Source organism: Jaculus jaculus, chromosome 5 (genome assembly GCF_020740685.1).
Source record: "Jaculus jaculus isolate mJacJac1 chromosome 5, mJacJac1.mat.Y.cur, whole genome shotgun sequence".
In the NCBI taxonomy this organism is placed as follows: domain Eukaryota; kingdom Metazoa; phylum Chordata; class Mammalia; order Rodentia; family Dipodidae; genus Jaculus; species Jaculus jaculus.
Genome location: NC_059106.1, coordinates 96,171,804 through 96,188,250, shown reverse-complemented (window position 1 = coordinate 96,188,250; position 16,447 = coordinate 96,171,804). Strand labels below are relative to the sequence as shown.

The 16,447-nt window shown below is 43.5% G+C and overlaps 1 protein-coding gene across 8 annotated transcripts in view; it reads right to left on the bottom strand.

The window, feature by feature from the left end:
- The window catches only part of Patj (PATJ crumbs cell polarity complex component), a 430,613-nt gene that overhangs the window by 107,177 nt on the left and 306,989 nt on the right, over positions 1-16,447 (bottom strand). For 7 of the 8 annotated variants that reach the window (XM_045148899.1, XM_045148905.1, XM_045148902.1 and 4 more), the window contains one exon: positions 8,762-8,854. The exons of the other annotated variant lie outside the window; for it this stretch is intronic. In XM_045148899.1, coding sequence (XP_045004834.1) covers positions 8,762-8,854 — 93 coding nt within the window. The remainder of the gene's footprint in view (positions 1-8,761; positions 8,855-16,447) is intronic. 8 annotated transcript variants of the gene reach the window in all.

Sequence of the window (16,447 nt, the reverse complement as noted above, 5' to 3'; positions counted from 1 at the left end):
AGTAAAAATATTTAAATATAGCTATAACCTTCAATAGAAGCACGGAGGGATCATCTGGTAAGAAGGACAAGATAGGATGAAGTCTAACCCTAAAATATTTGACTCTGGCTTAAAACTTCTAATACCATCAACTGTTTATAATCCATGTTGAGCTGTTGATTAGAGAGACTTATGGTGTCCCCAAAACAAGACAGGCTTCTGTCACAGCACTTTTACCCACCTGAGGTAAAAGGTAAGACCCTATTGCTAAAGACACTGCATGCTGCCAATGCAGAACATCAAGAGATCCAGCCAGTTCCCAGGTGGCTAGTGAATATAGTGGTGAGAAGTGCTACATGAACTGCTGAGGGAAAATGGCCAACAATGTTGTAAGCAAGCAGGGGACATTACTATATGAAAATACACCTGCACAATAGTGGCGCATGGCCTAGGTGGGCAACCAGTGGCTCTTTGATTGGCTATGAAATCTGCTCAGTGGAAAGGAACCCATAAATGGAACTAGGAACAACGTCAGAACCCCGTGGAGACCAAGATAACAGACACCAATGAGAAGCTCCCACTAGCCTGCATTCAAAAGTGAGGCTATACCCATCAAAACCTCTCTAAATTAGTAATGCTTATCCTCTTTAACCTATTCTGATCTCACTCTCCATTAGAGAATATATTTTTCTTTTTCAGAAAATAGCGAGAACTGAGGACAGCCAACATCTACCTACAAGACAAGGATAGCTGATTCTTTGACAAGAGATGAACTACCCCTCACATAGCAGTCAGGGCCCAGGTGAAATCACAGAAGAAATGGTAATATGAACAAGGGTGCTGCTTCCATGGCAAGCCTGACATCCTGGTCTAGGGTGATACAGATAGACACTGAGGATACTCAAAATGCACTAAAGCAGAAATGCAGAAGCTGAGAGCTCAATACTTAGGTAGACCTAAAGCACACCCCCCAAGGCTCAGGGAAGTTTGTGGAAGATGGGGCAGGAAGAATGTAAGAGCCACAGGGTGGGAGGGAATATCCAGAGACAAAGCCCTCCCCACAATGGCAGACTGCTGCTCTCATAACTCATAATCTACAACTCCATGGTGGGTGAATACCAACAATCCCACTATGGAGGGCCCTCAGTGGAGAGGCGGCAGGGAGGAGGGAGTTAATGGTACCAACTTATGATGTGTCCATACAAAGTTTCTACTTCATGATGAAACGACTTGTGAAGTTTGGTCTAACATACGTCTTATACCGATTACTTTTAAACCTCGGCCCAAGGGAAAGGGGCTGGTTCACAAAGACAGTGACGATAATGATAACCTGCTAAGCACTGACTCTGTGCATAAGGTACTATTATCTCTTTTAAACTAGGCATGGTAGCCTGTAATCCCAGCACTTGGAAGGGGGAGGCAGGAGCTCAAGGCCACTCTGGGATACATAAAACACTATCTCAAAAAACTCAAACAAAACAAGCCAAGACAAAAGAAAAACCTAAAACCCAATCATTTATTTTTAGAATTTGAGTAACAGGTACAGAGAAGCTAAATTATTTGCCATACTAGAATTTAACCCAAACACATCTTGCTCTCAACCAAGGAGCAAGACACTGTTTGCCTCCTCCCAACTACACAAACACAAGACTCTCAGTCAGCCTCACACACTGATTTATCTTTAGATTCAACACTAGGTCAGACAAGTTACATCTGCTTATTTTTACCGCAACACTGCAGTGCCTTAGGTCAGTTTTCTTTGCTTAAACATAGATTTGCATTTTGCTAACCTTCCAACTATTACATATGTGGAGTTCTTAGTGCCACTCAAGCTGAGTTTGGGGGCATTTTATGATGTTGACTTTGCACAGGGGACTCTGTGAAAAGATCACCTCATCTCATTAAACAGGTTGATACAACCTGGGATCGTAAACCTCAGCACAGTACGAAGAACTCCTTAAGACAATGATTTGTGCATGGGTGAAATTACATGGACCAGCAGATGGTCCTTCTGAAGACTGAAGAGGAAGGCCACACGGGACTATCCTAGCTGGTGATAATGAGCAGTGTTGGTCCTGCCAGCCCCAGTGCTGACTGACTTCCATTTTGAAGCCAGTTGATTAAAATGCCCTGGCTCTCTACAACAGAAACAGGCCTAATGGGAACACTGGGGCCAAACAAAACCAGCCTGCAGATTCCAAAGTGGACTCAAGGGAGGGGACAGCAACTCCTTTCTGGCAGACGTTCAGGTCTGGCAGCCATATGCACAGCATGCTGAAGAAGTGGGTCAGCAGCAGGGGAGAATCAAGCACATGTGAGATGAGACAGCCTGGCATCTCATGTTGCTGGCCCCAACTGTTCTGAGCTAAGTGGCAAACCTTCCCTTCTTGTAGTGAGGTGGTAGCAGTAGAGAACACCTATAGCCTTTAAGCAAACTTAATACTTCTATTAAGTAAGGTCAGCAAAAGCTCCCACAGCATCCTAAGTTGCCTTTTAATAATAAAACAAAGAAGTACTTGAGATGGGGTCTGGCTGTGTTGTCCAGGTAGACCTCAAACTCCTAAGCACAAGCAATCCTCCTGCCTCAGCCTCCTAAGTAGCTGGGCATACAAAACCATCACTGCATCTTGATAATAATTATTTCTTTAAAGATGAACTCAGGGGTTGGAGAGATGGCTAAGCAGTTAAGGCGCTTATAAAGCCAAATGACCTGGGTTTGATTCCCCAGTACCCTTGTAAAGCTGGATGCACAAAGTGGTGCATGCCCACCTCTCCAGTTCCTGGCAAGCCCATCCTCTCTCTCACATACCTTGGAAATAAACAAATAGATGACACCTGAGATTTCCTCCACCTGTATATAAACACGCGCGCGCGTACACACACACACACACACACACACACATTAAAAAAAAAAAGAGATGGGCTAGAGAGGTGGCTTAGTGGTTAAGGCACTTGTCTGCAAAACCCAGGGACCTGGGTTCAATTTTCCAGTACCCACATAAGCCAGATGCACATGGTGGTGTATGTATTTGGAGTTTGTCTGCAGCAGCTAGAGCCCTGGTGTGCCCGTTCTCTCTCTCTCTCTCTCTCTCAAATCAATCAATCAATAAAAAAACAAATATAAGATGTGCCCTCCCTTAGTCTCTAATTCCCTTCCTCCTAATGCACTACCTACATTTCATTAAAAAAAGGGGTGGGGGGCTGGAGAGATGGCTTAGCACTTAGAGCACTTGCCGGCAAAGCCAAAGGACCCAGTTTCAATTCCCCAGTACCCATGTAAAACCAGATGCAAATGGTGTTGCATGCATCCGGAATTCGTTTGCAATGGCTAAAGGTCCTAGTGTGTCCACTCTCTCACTCTCTCTATCTGCCTCTTTCTCCAATAAATAAATAAATGTTTTTGTTTTGTTTTGTTTTAAAGGAGCTGGGCATGGTGGTGCATGACTTTAATCCCAACACTGAGAAGGCAGAATTAGGAGAATTATTGTGAGTTGGAAGCCACTCTGAGACTACACTGTGAATTCCAGATCAGCTTATGCAGAGCAAGACCATACCTTAATAAACCAAAAAAAGATACACAATCAGCACAGACCCTTGATGACTGGAGTTAACATCACTCTGGCAAGCAGAGCACAGAGCTGAGCAGACCTGCTTCCCAGGAAGCATGGGACCCTGAAGGCAGAGTCCTCGACACAGCCAAGAAAACCTGAACTCTAAACCCTGATAACTTCTTTGATAACTGAATAGTAATAATTGAAATTGTGAGATTACTTTCTATATAGAAAAATTTGACAGTGAATCCTTCCGGGCAAGCTCAATTTCAAGTTGCCCTCAGTGGACAAGTCACAGAGTAGGAGGGGAGGGTAAGCTGATGGATGTTGGAGGATGAATCTGTGTTGAAATGTGTCCCTATACTTACACTGTTTTTACATTCATGAGGTTGCTTTCCCTGTTACCCGTCTGTCTCTATCTTTACCATAATGAAAAAGCTAAGACTTTTTTTTTTTTTTTTGCATTTTCATGAAGTAGGTTTGATTGGAAATTCACTATTGTTTTTATAATCAGGAAAGGAAAATTTATCATTTAGGGAAATCTCGAGTGGTTTTCAGCAATTGGAACTACAAAGAAAATGAGCTGTAAAATATGCCACATATCTGAAAGGCCTTGAACTCCACCACTAGCAGCTCACATACTGCCACCAAAGACAGGCCTGAGTGAACTCATACAGCTCCCTGTAGAGAATGCCTGGGTTCTTGCTGCAGATGCTATTTTCTTAAATTTATTTTTATTTATTTATTTGAGAGCGACACAGATAAAGAGGCAGAGAGAGAGAGTAAGAGGATGAATGGGCGCACTAGGGCTTCCAGCCACTGCAAAGGAACTCCAGATGTGTGTGCCCCCTTGTGCATCTGGCTAACGTGGGTCTTGGGGAATTGAGCCTTGAACCGGGATCCTTAAGCTTCACAGGCAAGCGCTTAACCACTAAGCCATCTCTCCAGCCCTGCAGATGCTATTTTCATAGTGGATCTGGGACAAGACATTAGAGTCACATAGTAACATCTGCTGCCTGCAGTCAAAGCAGAAACCCAGCAGTATTAACAGAGTGCAAATTGGTATTTTAAAAAAGGGCTGGAGAGATAGCTTAGGAGTTAAGGTGGTTGCCTGCTTAAGGACTCAGGTTCCCTAGTAGTGACGTAAGCCAGATGTACAAGGTGGCTCATGCATCTGGAGTTTGTTTGCAAAGGCTGGAGGCCCTTAGTATGCGCATTCTCTTTCCTTCTCCCCTCTCTCTTAAATGAATGAATGAATGAATAAATAAGAGCATTTTGTTATGTTTAGAAATACTAGCTTGAACATAAACTCGAGTAAGAAGCATATAAGCATTAGAAAAATATCTTAAACTATTTTTTTTTTTAAATTTTTTTTGGTTCACTTTTTAAATTTTTTTTGTTTTTATTTGAGAGCAACAGACACAGAGAGAGAGAGAGAGAGAGAATATGGGCATGCCAGGGCCTCCAGCCACTGCAAACGAACTCCAGACGCGTGCGCCCCCTTGTGCATCTGGCTAACGTGGGTCCTGGGGAATCGAGCCTTGAACCGGGGTCCTTAGGCTTCACAGTCAAGCGCTTAACCGCTAAGCCATCTCTCCAGCCCTTAAACTATTTTTTTAAAGTTGAATACTGGTACTTTAAAAAAAAAAAAGAAATGGGGGCTGGGGGGATGGCTCAGTGCTTATAAACCTTGCTAGCCTGGGTTTAGTTTCCCAACTATTCACATAAGGCTCAACAGGCATGTGTTTGCAGTGGCAAGAGACCCTGGCATGGCCCTGCCCTCCCCACATATAGGAATAAATAAATAAGGTTCTATTAATTTTTATTTTTGCCTTTTTCCTTTCTTGTTTTTTTTCTCCCTTTTATATGCAAGCAGAAAGAGAAGAGAGACAGACAGAGGGGGGAGAGATAGACAGAGATAGATTGTGGGCACAAGGGCCTCTAGCTGCTGCAAATTAATTCCAGACACATGTGCCATGTTGTATGTCTGGCTTTATGTGGGTACTGGGGCATCAAACTCAGGTTGTTAGGATTTGCAGGCAAGTGCCTTAACCAATGAGCCATCTCCCCAGCCCACTTTTCTTTTTCTTCTTAAAAACAATTATTTATTTGACAAAGAGATGGAGGGAGGGAGGGAGGGAGGGAAGGACGGACAGAGAAAAAGAATGGGTATTCCAGAGCCTCTAGCTACTGTAAATGAATTCCAGACACAAGCACCACCTTGCGCATCTGGCTTTACATGGGTACTGGGGGACTGAACTTAGGTCCTTTGGCTTTGCCAGCAGGTGCCTTAACCACTAAGCCATCTCTCCAGCCCTAATTTTGGCTTTTTCGAGGCAGGGTCTCACTCTAGCTCAAGGTGACTTGGCACTTGGTAGCTCTAGGCTGGTCTTGACCTCACAGTGATCACCCTACATGGGCCTCAAGGGTGCTGGTATTAAAGGCATGTGCCACCAATATCAGGAGAGAGAGAAAGAAAGAGAAAGAGAGAGAGAGAGAATGAGAGAGAGAGAGAATGAGAGAGAGAGAGAGAATGAGAGAGAGAGAGAGATTCTTGACACTGCAAATAACTCCAGAGACATGTACCACTTTGTACATCTGGCTTTATGTGGGTACTGGGGAATTGAACTTGGGTTATTAAGCTTTACCAGCAAGTGCCTTAACTGCTGAGCCATCTCTCCAGCCCAAGCAGGTAATTCTTGTTCTACATTCTCAAAGGGTTATTTTGGGGATTATGTTGAATAAACTAAATACCACTTAAAAAAAAAAAAACTCCAGTCTCTCACAACTGGTGTCTGTGTTTCACAAACTATTATTTCATGTATACAAGCTCTGGAGAAGTGACTGAACAGCTATCTTGAGTCTCATCTCTCTTAGGTGGCAGCCTGAATATACAGGCAGCCATCAGCTACTAAGAAACCTGTCAAATGGCTGAGGATACAGCCTGGTTGGTAGAGTGTTTGCCTAGCATGCACAGAAATGGGATGTGATGTCAAACTCCTGCCATCTTAGCACTTGAGAAGCAGAGGCAGGAGGATCTTCAAGGCCATCTTTAGCTATATATTGAGTTTGAGATCAGCCTCGAGTATATAAGGCCCTGCCAAAAGAAGGAAGGGAGGAAGGAAGGAAAGAAAAAAAATAAATGCAGGACCACTTTCTCAACAATACTTTATACAAGGCCAATTCCATTTATGTTATGCTAGAAAATCCATCCTCTGTCAACTAGATCATGCATAGATTCTGTTGGAAATGATAACAAAAGAAATGTTATAATACCAGAAAAAGAAGAAAACAGAAAGATAAGACATGAAAGGGAGAGATACACAACAGGTTTTGGGAAACTTGTTGTTCTTGAATGAATCAATATCTAAAACTGTTCCTTCAGAACACCGCACTTGTCTGACACTTGGCCCATCACTGGAGATACCTGGAAACAGAGTGGATGAGGGATGGCTCTTACCTGCAGCCTATACAGGAGCCTTGTTCAGACTATCAGACTCTTCTACCAAGCAAGAGAATGTTCCCTCCCTGTCTCCTCTGTAGATGAAACTGGGGGCCTCTACTTCCAAAAATCATGGTACTTTCACTTTTCCCTGATCTATTCAGGGAGATTAGTAACCAAAAACCAGCTGAACGTATTTTTAAATGGAGGGCTTTCTGTCTGAACTGCCTGCCCGTGCAGCTAGGCATCTGTTCTTAGAAAGCAGACTGAGTGAACCTGGGGTGCCTCACTCAAGGCCAGCAGTCCCCATGTACTACTCCTGCTCTTCTTGATACCGGCTGTCTCTGGGGCCAAGCAGAAGTGTGTGGCCTGTTACCATTTCTACTCTTGCTGAAGTGACTCTTCCTTTAGGTTGGGACAAGTCACTTCACTTTGTAGAAAAAAAGAATATAAACCAGTCCCAATACATGTTACCTATTTTTCTTTTCCCCTTCTCTTTCTTTTGCTCCCTTCCTCCTCCCTCTTTCTTTTCTTTCATTAATTCTTTTTGTTTGTTTGTTTGTTTTTGTTGTTGTTGTTTGGTTTTTCGAGGTAGGGTCTCACTGTAGCCCAGGCTGACCTGGAATTCACTATGGAGTCTCAGGGTGGCCTCGAACTCATGGCAATACTCCTACCTCTGCCTCCCGAGTGCTGGGATTAAAGGCGTGCGCCACCACGCCCAGCTTGTTTGTTTATTTGAAGTACAGTCTCGCTCTAGCGCAGGCTGACCTGGAATTCACGATGTAGGCTCAGGCTAGCCTCAAACTCACAGCAATATTCCTACCTCAACCTCTCAAGTGCTGGGATTAAAGGTGTGAGCAGCCACACTTGGCATCTTTTCTCTTCTTTGTTTCAGCAAGGTCTCACTGTAGCTCAGGATGACCTTTAACTTCCTCTGTAGGCCCAGGCTAGCCTGGAACTCACAGTTATCCTCCTACTTCAAACTCCCAAGTGCTGTGATAAGAGGCATGAGCCATTACACCAAGCTTCAATACAAATTTTCTACACATGAAAATTTCAAAAAAAAGGATGACTTCTCAAACCCCCTGAAGTAAAGTGAAACTCTAGCCTGTTTTAAAGTCAGAGTCACCCCTAAGTCATTAATTCTTGAAGATTTGTCAAGTATTTTGAAAACAGAAAAATTGCTCTCCTTGTTTTCTAAAATTCCTAGCTCAACTTTGTTAGTTCTAGGCTGCAAAACAGAAGGGCAGATTATGAAAAAGGAATGGATGCCAAAAAGGATGGGATCAAACTCCAGGTACGCCACAAACCACCACTAAGTGAGTTGACTTCTCCATGTGCCCTCATGTGCCAGAGAATGACATTGCCACCCTCAGAAATATATAAAACAGCACAGGGCTTGGCACACAGCAAACAGTTGATGACTATTACACAACAGATGGCACCTTTCATATGGAGGGAAGGCCAAGCCTCTCTCTTCTGATACCCTTGCCAGTGGGTGGCTGACTATCTTCTACTAGGAACCAGTAGTCTTCCCCTGTCTCTAAGGTTAGTGCAGCACAACCCTGGTTTATAAACACTCAGGATTAAACTTAATTTGAAGAAGTGGCTGCTTCTTCAGGCCCTGACAGCACAACTCAAGTGTGAAGTGTGCCTCTCAGTGTGAACAGGTGCTTGCTGTGTGCAAAGCACATCCTACCTCAGAGTGCAATATGCCCAGAGCAGCGAAGATCCTTCCTTGGGTATAAAGAATACAAACGATATACCCTAAGGAACCCAGGGTTCTCACCAGCTTGGAGCTTTTGCTTTCAGGCAGTTGTTTCATAGTAGCTTCCAGACTTCTGTCTTCCTCAGTACTGACAGGCTTGGTGCCACCCTGATCCTGTGGGACATGAAAAGAACACAACAGAGGTGTTGTTCTGCATCCACGCTGCCCACACACCACAAGCTGCATGTGGGGCTGAGGGCTTCCGCTCACATGGAATAGGGTTTCTTCAGAAGCCAGGGCTTACTCTTCCATCCTAGCAGAATGGCCAGTCAGCATCTTTCTGTTTGTTTGCTTTTATAGGCATTGATTAGCATTGATAGCTGCCTACAGATATGCCTTGGGAAAGCTGCTCCCTGGCCCCTCTCCAGTTATAGGCCTGAATGCCACAAGCCGGTCCCCTCCTTTTACCAACAATTTTGTCAGGAATGGAAATAGGGTTTGCCTGTTCTGACTAATGAGATAAAATGAGATGTGTTGGAGACCTGCAGAAAAGTTCTTTTTTTTTTTTTTAAATTATTTATTTATTTATTTGAGAGCAACAGACACAGAGAGAAAGAGAAAGACAGAGGGAGGGGGAGAGAGAATGGGTGCGCCAGGGCTTCCAGCCTCTGCAAACGAACTCCAGACGCGTGCGCCCCCTTGTGCATCTGGCTAACGTGGGACCTGGGGAAGCGAGCCTCGAACCGGGGTCCTTAGGCTTCACAGGCAAGCATTTAACCGCTAAGCCATCTCTCCAGCCCAGAAAAGTTCTTTAATCTTATTTTTTTCTGTTCTTTCTTTGATTTTATTCCTTATCTAGATGTTTAACCGTGTACCCTAAGACTTTACAAGCGAGGGAACATTGAAAAATGGTTTTCCCAAAAACCATAACCACACTGCTCCCAAACAGTGTAAACATATGACTGAACTTCCACTCATCACTATTACATATCACCATTTTAGCCACTATACAATAAGACAAACTATCAATTATTTAAGTAGCTACACAGCTCAAAAGGCACATAAAACATCAGATGTTTACTTAATTCATTAGCAGAAAATAATTTCTTTCTTTAAACCTTTTAGTGTGTGTGCATGTATGTAGAATATGTGGGATGTGTGTCCAGCATGTGCATGTGTGCATGTAGATACACACCCTGTGTGCGTATGAGCGTGGGGCCAGCTTTTCAACTCATCTGCCCATTTCCTTGAGATGGAGTTTATCACTCAACCTAGAGCCGATGTCTTTGCCATTTTTTGGTCAGCCAGCACCAGCAATTTTCCAGTCTGCTGCTATCCCATCCACATAAGGCTGGGGTTACAGACATGTGTGGCCACACCCAGCTGTGTGGGTGCTGAAGAAATGAAGTCCTTATGACTGTACAGCAAATGCTCTTAACTGAAGACCCATCTTTCCAGTTGGGCATTTCCTTTGTGGTAAGAGAGGGTGGTAGGGCTTGAAAGATGGCTTAGTGGTTAATGAGCTTGCATACAAAGCCAAAGGACCCATGTTCAATTCCCTAAGACCCACGTAAGCCAGATGCATAAGGGGGCTATGCGTCTGGAGTTTGTTTGCAGTGGCTGAAGGCCCTGGCACGCACTCATTCTCTCTCTCTCTCTACCTGCCCATTTCTGTATTTCTCTCTCAAATAAATAAATAAAAATAAAATATTATAAAAATAGATCGGTAATCAACTTTTGATAATCATGGGAGCATAATGACAAGAGCTTAAGATCCGTGACTAAGAACTGTTAAAGCTGCAGTAACAGGCATCTCTGCCATTCTTAGATAAAGGACACACAGTACCTGCTCTGTACAAGGCAAGGCAACATTTTACAAAGAATATGTAAAAGCTACTTCTCGTCTGTCTCCAGGCCACCCTGTTCAGTTGAGCCTTAGAGTATAAACATTAACTTAACTCTAAGGTTAGTACTTGGATGGGTGGGGTGGAGACGTTCAAAACATGTACTTCTGCAGCAATGTAGATTTCTAAATAGAGGCTTCCCTCAACAGCACAAAACAAGATGTATAAATAGACATTAAATGATCATCATTAAGACCTAGTGAAAATAAAAAACAACCAACAGCTAAGCAAATTTGATTTATACTAGTGTGAATGCAGGAGATGAAAGCATAAAGTGATCAGGCAAGTAATAAGAGACACAACAACATCCAGGTGACTGAACAAATATGCCAAAGAAGGTCAGGATGGTCTTTGTTTCTGAAATTGTGATTCCCTGTGATACTAAGAGCATAAGCTCTGTGCTGGGTAATCTGATGTCTATTCTTTCTGAATTTCTTTTTTTTAAATTTTATATTTATTTAGTTATTTACTTTTTTGGTTTTTTTTTTTGAGGTAGGGTGTTGCTCCAGCCCAGACTGACCTGGAATTCACTCTGTATTCTCAGAGTGGCCTCAAACTCATAGTAATCCTCCTACCTCAGCCTCCTGAGTGTTGGATTAAAGGCATGCACCACTACACCCGGCTTTTTAATTTTATTTACTTGAGAAAGAAAGAGACAGAGACAGAGACAGAGGGAGAGGTGTGTGCCAGTGTCTATAGTCACTGCAAACTCCAGTTGCACATGCCACCATGTGCATATGGCTTATGTGGGTACTAGGGAATCGAACCTGGGTCCTTAGGCTTCACAGGCAAGTGGCTTAACTGCTAAATCATTCCTCCAGCTCTCTTTCTGAATTTCTTATCTGTTGATAAGATTTTGGTACAGGAAATGATTTAAATACACAACAGTACTGGAAAGGCCAAGTAGAACAAATAAGTGTATTCACAATGCTTATAGCAATAATCTTTTGCTAAGTGTCTAATAGGTTGATCATAATTCAACAGAAGCTGTAATTGTACAAGCTTATGACTTGGTCCTTTTCAACACCCCCATGCAACTTTCATGAGATTTATTCACCAAGCCAACATGTTGGCTAATACATATGACAAATCAGATCCAAACCTTCAGGGGCTATGGTAGTCTGAACGCAAAGTGTTCCCCAGAGCCTTGTGTGTCTGTGATTAAGCCTCATTCTCAATCTCCAGCTGGGAAAGCCTTTGGGAGGTAGAGCTTTGCTGGAAGAGGTGTGTTACTAGCGGCAGACCTTGAGTTTATTAGCCCAGCTTCAAGCTCTGGACTTAGACTACTTCCACCCAGATACGTGACAGCTTCCTGCTCGTGCCATGATTTTCCTGCCATAATTAAACTTGTCTTAAAATTGAAGGCCTGAAATAAACCTTTTCCTCTTGTAAGCTGCTTTTGTTTCATCTTAGGGACAAGAAGGTCACTATTAAGGGTGCCTGAGTTTTGTTGACTGCAATAGTTGTTTCTATGACCTAAGCCAGGCGTGGTGGCACACACCTTTAATCCCAGCACTTGATAGGAGGTGGGGGGGGGGGGAGAGAAGGGGGGGGGAGAGCGAGCAGCCTACCACACTTGGTTTTACAAATTTCTTTAAGATCATATTGATGGGATCTGGAAAGATGATTCAGTGGTTAAGAACATTTTCTATGCAAGCATGAGGACTGGAGGAGGCCAGAGAGAATGCTTGAGTTTGATCCCCAGGTTCCACATAAGCAGCTGGGTATGGTCCACACATATCTGGAATCCCAAACTCAGTAAGAGACTTGGGCTCAAATAAAACTGGGTGGAAGAGTGATGGAGGAGGAAAGCTCTTCTCTGGCCACCACAGGCACACCTTGCCACAGGTGCACCACAGGGGCAAATACACATGCACACCCTTCCCAACACACATACCACATTATATACACAAACAAAAAAAAAGCCTCACTGTTTGGACTGTGTATAATAAGGAACCTCATGTTTCTGTAGGTGACCATCAAAGTGACAGGGCAGTACATTTAAACCATGTTAGGTTTTAGTTAAATAATACTCAGTAGGGTTATAACAGAATTTAAAGAACTGAATATATAAATGATGTGAAGAAAGTGAAGTTACTTCAACACACTCCACTTAAAATCCTCATGCTATAGCATCTAAGTGGGAGAAATAGGAAATGAAAAGGCTTGCCTGAGAAATTTTTCAATCCAGTACACTGAGGAGGGCACCGCAATTGGCCCCTCTTGTAAAATGAGCTGTGGATTATATTCTAAGTTTCTTTATCCAGGTTCACCATGGCAAATACTCAAACTTTTTGGAACAGCAATGACTTTTTAGTTCATTTGTCTGCAGAGGTTGTGCAGTGGCTGTACTCCTTTCCATTACCCTTCAGATGCTTCATATATGTGTGACCACTCCCCATATGTAATAAATCTTAAAAAATTACTGCCAGAAGCCAAACATGGTAGTACATACCCCTTTAATCCCAGCATGCAGGAGGGAGAGATAGAAAGATTGCTGTGAGTTCAAGGCCACCCTGAGACTACATAATGAATTCTAGGTCAGCCTGGGCTAGAGTGAAATACTACCTTGAAACGCCCCCCACGTTCCCCCCAAAAAACTACTGTCATGACACAGAAAAGATGTAGTGACATATAGGAGACCCAGGCCTATTGTCATGGCAACAAAACAACTATAAGCAGATAGCTTGGTTTATGTCAATGGGATGTTAACATTTCCTCTCAGAGGTACAGGAGAGCCACAACACCCTCCCCTGAGATTTTAATCCCTCCCTCCTGCCCCAGTCACACATGATCTAAATTGGGTTGGGGGGATGATGGTGTGGGACTTTGTGGTGGTGCAGCTACTATGAGTCTGCCATTATAGGTCACTCTAAAGAACTTAATGATTTGACAAGCTGCACTTAACAGTCTCTCATAGTCGTTGGTTTCCTCCCAATTTCCTCCCAATTTGTAGTGAATAGATGTTTCCCCAGGAACAGGAAGAGACATGAATAAAATATTATTTGCCTAACACCAGAGCTGTTTACTTTTGTTTCTTGCATTTTATTAAGGAAAGTTCTTTATCATCATGTGTCTCCTTTCAGCTCCCTAACAGCTCTATGGGTTTTTACCACTGTGACCTCAATTCATAGATGAGAAAAATGTTGTATTTTAAGTAAATTGTTAAAAACTTCTTAGTGGGCTGGAGAGTTGGCTCAACAGTTAAGGCACTTGCCTGCAAAGCCTAATGGCCCAAGTTCAATCTCCCAGTGCCCATGTAAACCCAGATGCACAGTGGCACATGCATCTAGAGTTTGTTCACAGCAACTGGATGCCCTAGCATGCTCTCTCCTCTCTCTGCTCGCAAATAAATAAATAAAGGGCTAGAGAGATGGTTTAGTGGCTAAGGTGCTTATCTGCAAAGCCTAAGTACACAGGCTTGATGCCTCAGTAACCACGTAAGTCAGATGCACAAGGTGGCGCATGCATCTGGAGTTCATTTGTAGTAGCTGGAGGCCCTGGCACACCCATTCTATCTGCTTCTTTCTCTCTCTTTCAAATAAACAATTAAAATACTTAAAGTTAAAAAAATAGAAACACACACACACACAATTTCTTAGCTAGCAACAATAGATCCAGGAATCAAACAAGATTAACAAGGGCTAGATACTTGGAAACTTTGTATAAGGCCCTAAACACATGAGCCTCTGACTTCTCTCTCAGTATTCCTTTTTGGTATTGAGTGGTGATCACTAAGCTTATAAAGACAGATTCACACATGTGATGCTTATTCTCCACTGGCACTTTGATGTGATTTGGAAGCACCATGAGAACACACCTCTGGATGTATCTATGAATATGTTTCCCAAAAAGCTTAACTGAGTAGAGAAGACACTCATGTGGTTCACCCTATACTACAGTCAGGCTCTAGGACTGTATTGACAAGAGAAAACAGGCAGTAATAGCATTCATTTTTCTCTGTTTCCTGACTGCAAATGCAACTATTCCATGCTCCTGCCATCATGCCGTTCTGGCAATGATAGATTGCATCCCCCTACCTTTTTTTTTTTTTTAAAATAAATACTTTTTTATTTTTAAAAGTTTATTTATTTATTTCAGAGAGAAATACAGAAATAGGTAGGGGGAAGGAGAGAGAGAGAGACAGACAAAGAATGGGTACGCCAGGGCCTCCAGCCGCTGCAAATGAACTCCAGATGCGTGTGCTCCCTTCTGCATCTGGCTTATGTGGGTCCTGGGGAGTCAAACATGTGTCCTTTGGCTTTGCAGACAAGCACCTTAAACAGCTAAGCCATTTCTTCAGCCCTGACTGCATCCCTTCTGAAACCATAAGCCAAAGAAAGCCCTTCCTTCCTTTCTTAAGTTGCTTTTGTCAGGCATTTTGTCACAACCAAGAAAAGTAACCAATATAAGACTCTTAAAGATTGTTAGAACTTAGCTGGATGTGATGGCACATGCCTTTAATCCCAGCACTTGGGAGGCAGAGGTAGGAGGATCGTCTTGAGTTTGAGGCCACCCTGAGAATACAAAGTGAATTCCAGGTCAGCCTGGGCTAGAGTGAGACCCGGCCCCACCAAAGCTTCATCGTTTCTTCTGCATTCTAATTCTTTTTTAGTTTTTTCTTCCGAGGTAGGGCCTCACTCTGGTCCAGGCTGACCCATAATTAAGTATGTAGTCTCAGGGTAGCCTTGAATTCACAGAAACCCTCCTAACTCTGTCTTCTGAGTGCTGAGATTTAAAGGCATATGCCACCATGCCCAGCTGTATTCTAATTTTTTATGGAGAGAACTGATCTCTCTGATGAGACTGAAAGATCACAGAAGCCATCTGTGCCTCTTTCATACCCTTTGGCTGATGCATTTATTCATCACTCCTACATCTGTCTGTCCTCAAAGGCCATGTCTTATAAGCTACACTATGTTCACCACTTAAATCTCCTCTTCTTTGTAGCCTGAGATGCTATTCTTTTTTTTTTTTAACTTATTTATTTATTTGAGAGCGACAGACACAGAGAGAAAGACAGATAGAGGGAGAGAGAGAGAATGGGCACGCCAGGGCTTCCAGCCTCTGCAAACGAACTCCAGACGCGTGCGCCCCCTTGTGCATCTGGCTAACGTGGGACCTGGAGAACCGAGCCTCGAACCAGGGTCCTTAGGCTTCACAGGCAAGCGCTTAACCGCTAATCCATCTCTCCAGCCCTGAGATGCTATTCTTGAGAAGGGTGTAAGGTCCAAATCTGGGTGGAAGGAGACTTGGGGGGAAAAATGAATAATTGAGGGTGAGTGAGTGAGCAAGAGAGAGAGAGAGATTGATTAGCATGAAGCATTTACTTGTTAGGCAAGTTAAAGTTAATACAAGGATGTTTGTTCTGAGTGAAGTGATAATAAAACTGTGGTAAGGAGCCTTTCAAACACCTCCCTTGCCAAGGCTTAGAACATGGCAAACAGTCAGAGGCAGGAAGGGAAAGTAGGTCACCAGCATGAGCACATCCTGGTGGCATGAGGACCATCTGGCTGAAGGGAGGTGATTACCGGTACCAAAGATGATTTGGCTCATCCAGACGGCTGGTGTCCCTTCCTCTCTTGCTGACATTCAAAACGTCTGTCAGACACAGCCTTCTAGGCCAGGCCTGCTTGCTGAGAGCCACCTCCCTGGAAGACCAGTTGGGAACTGCCACAGTAAGACAGGGTCCACAGACAGTGATGGTAAGGGCAAAGCTTGAACTGTCCCAGGAAGGTGGAGGTCAGCACAGTGGTTCCTGCCCATAGGTCAATTTTGCCCCTCCCTTTGGGAAATCCCAGCAAGTACACTTCCTGATACAATTAAGCTTCATTAATTTTACAATAAAACTCATATTGGACTA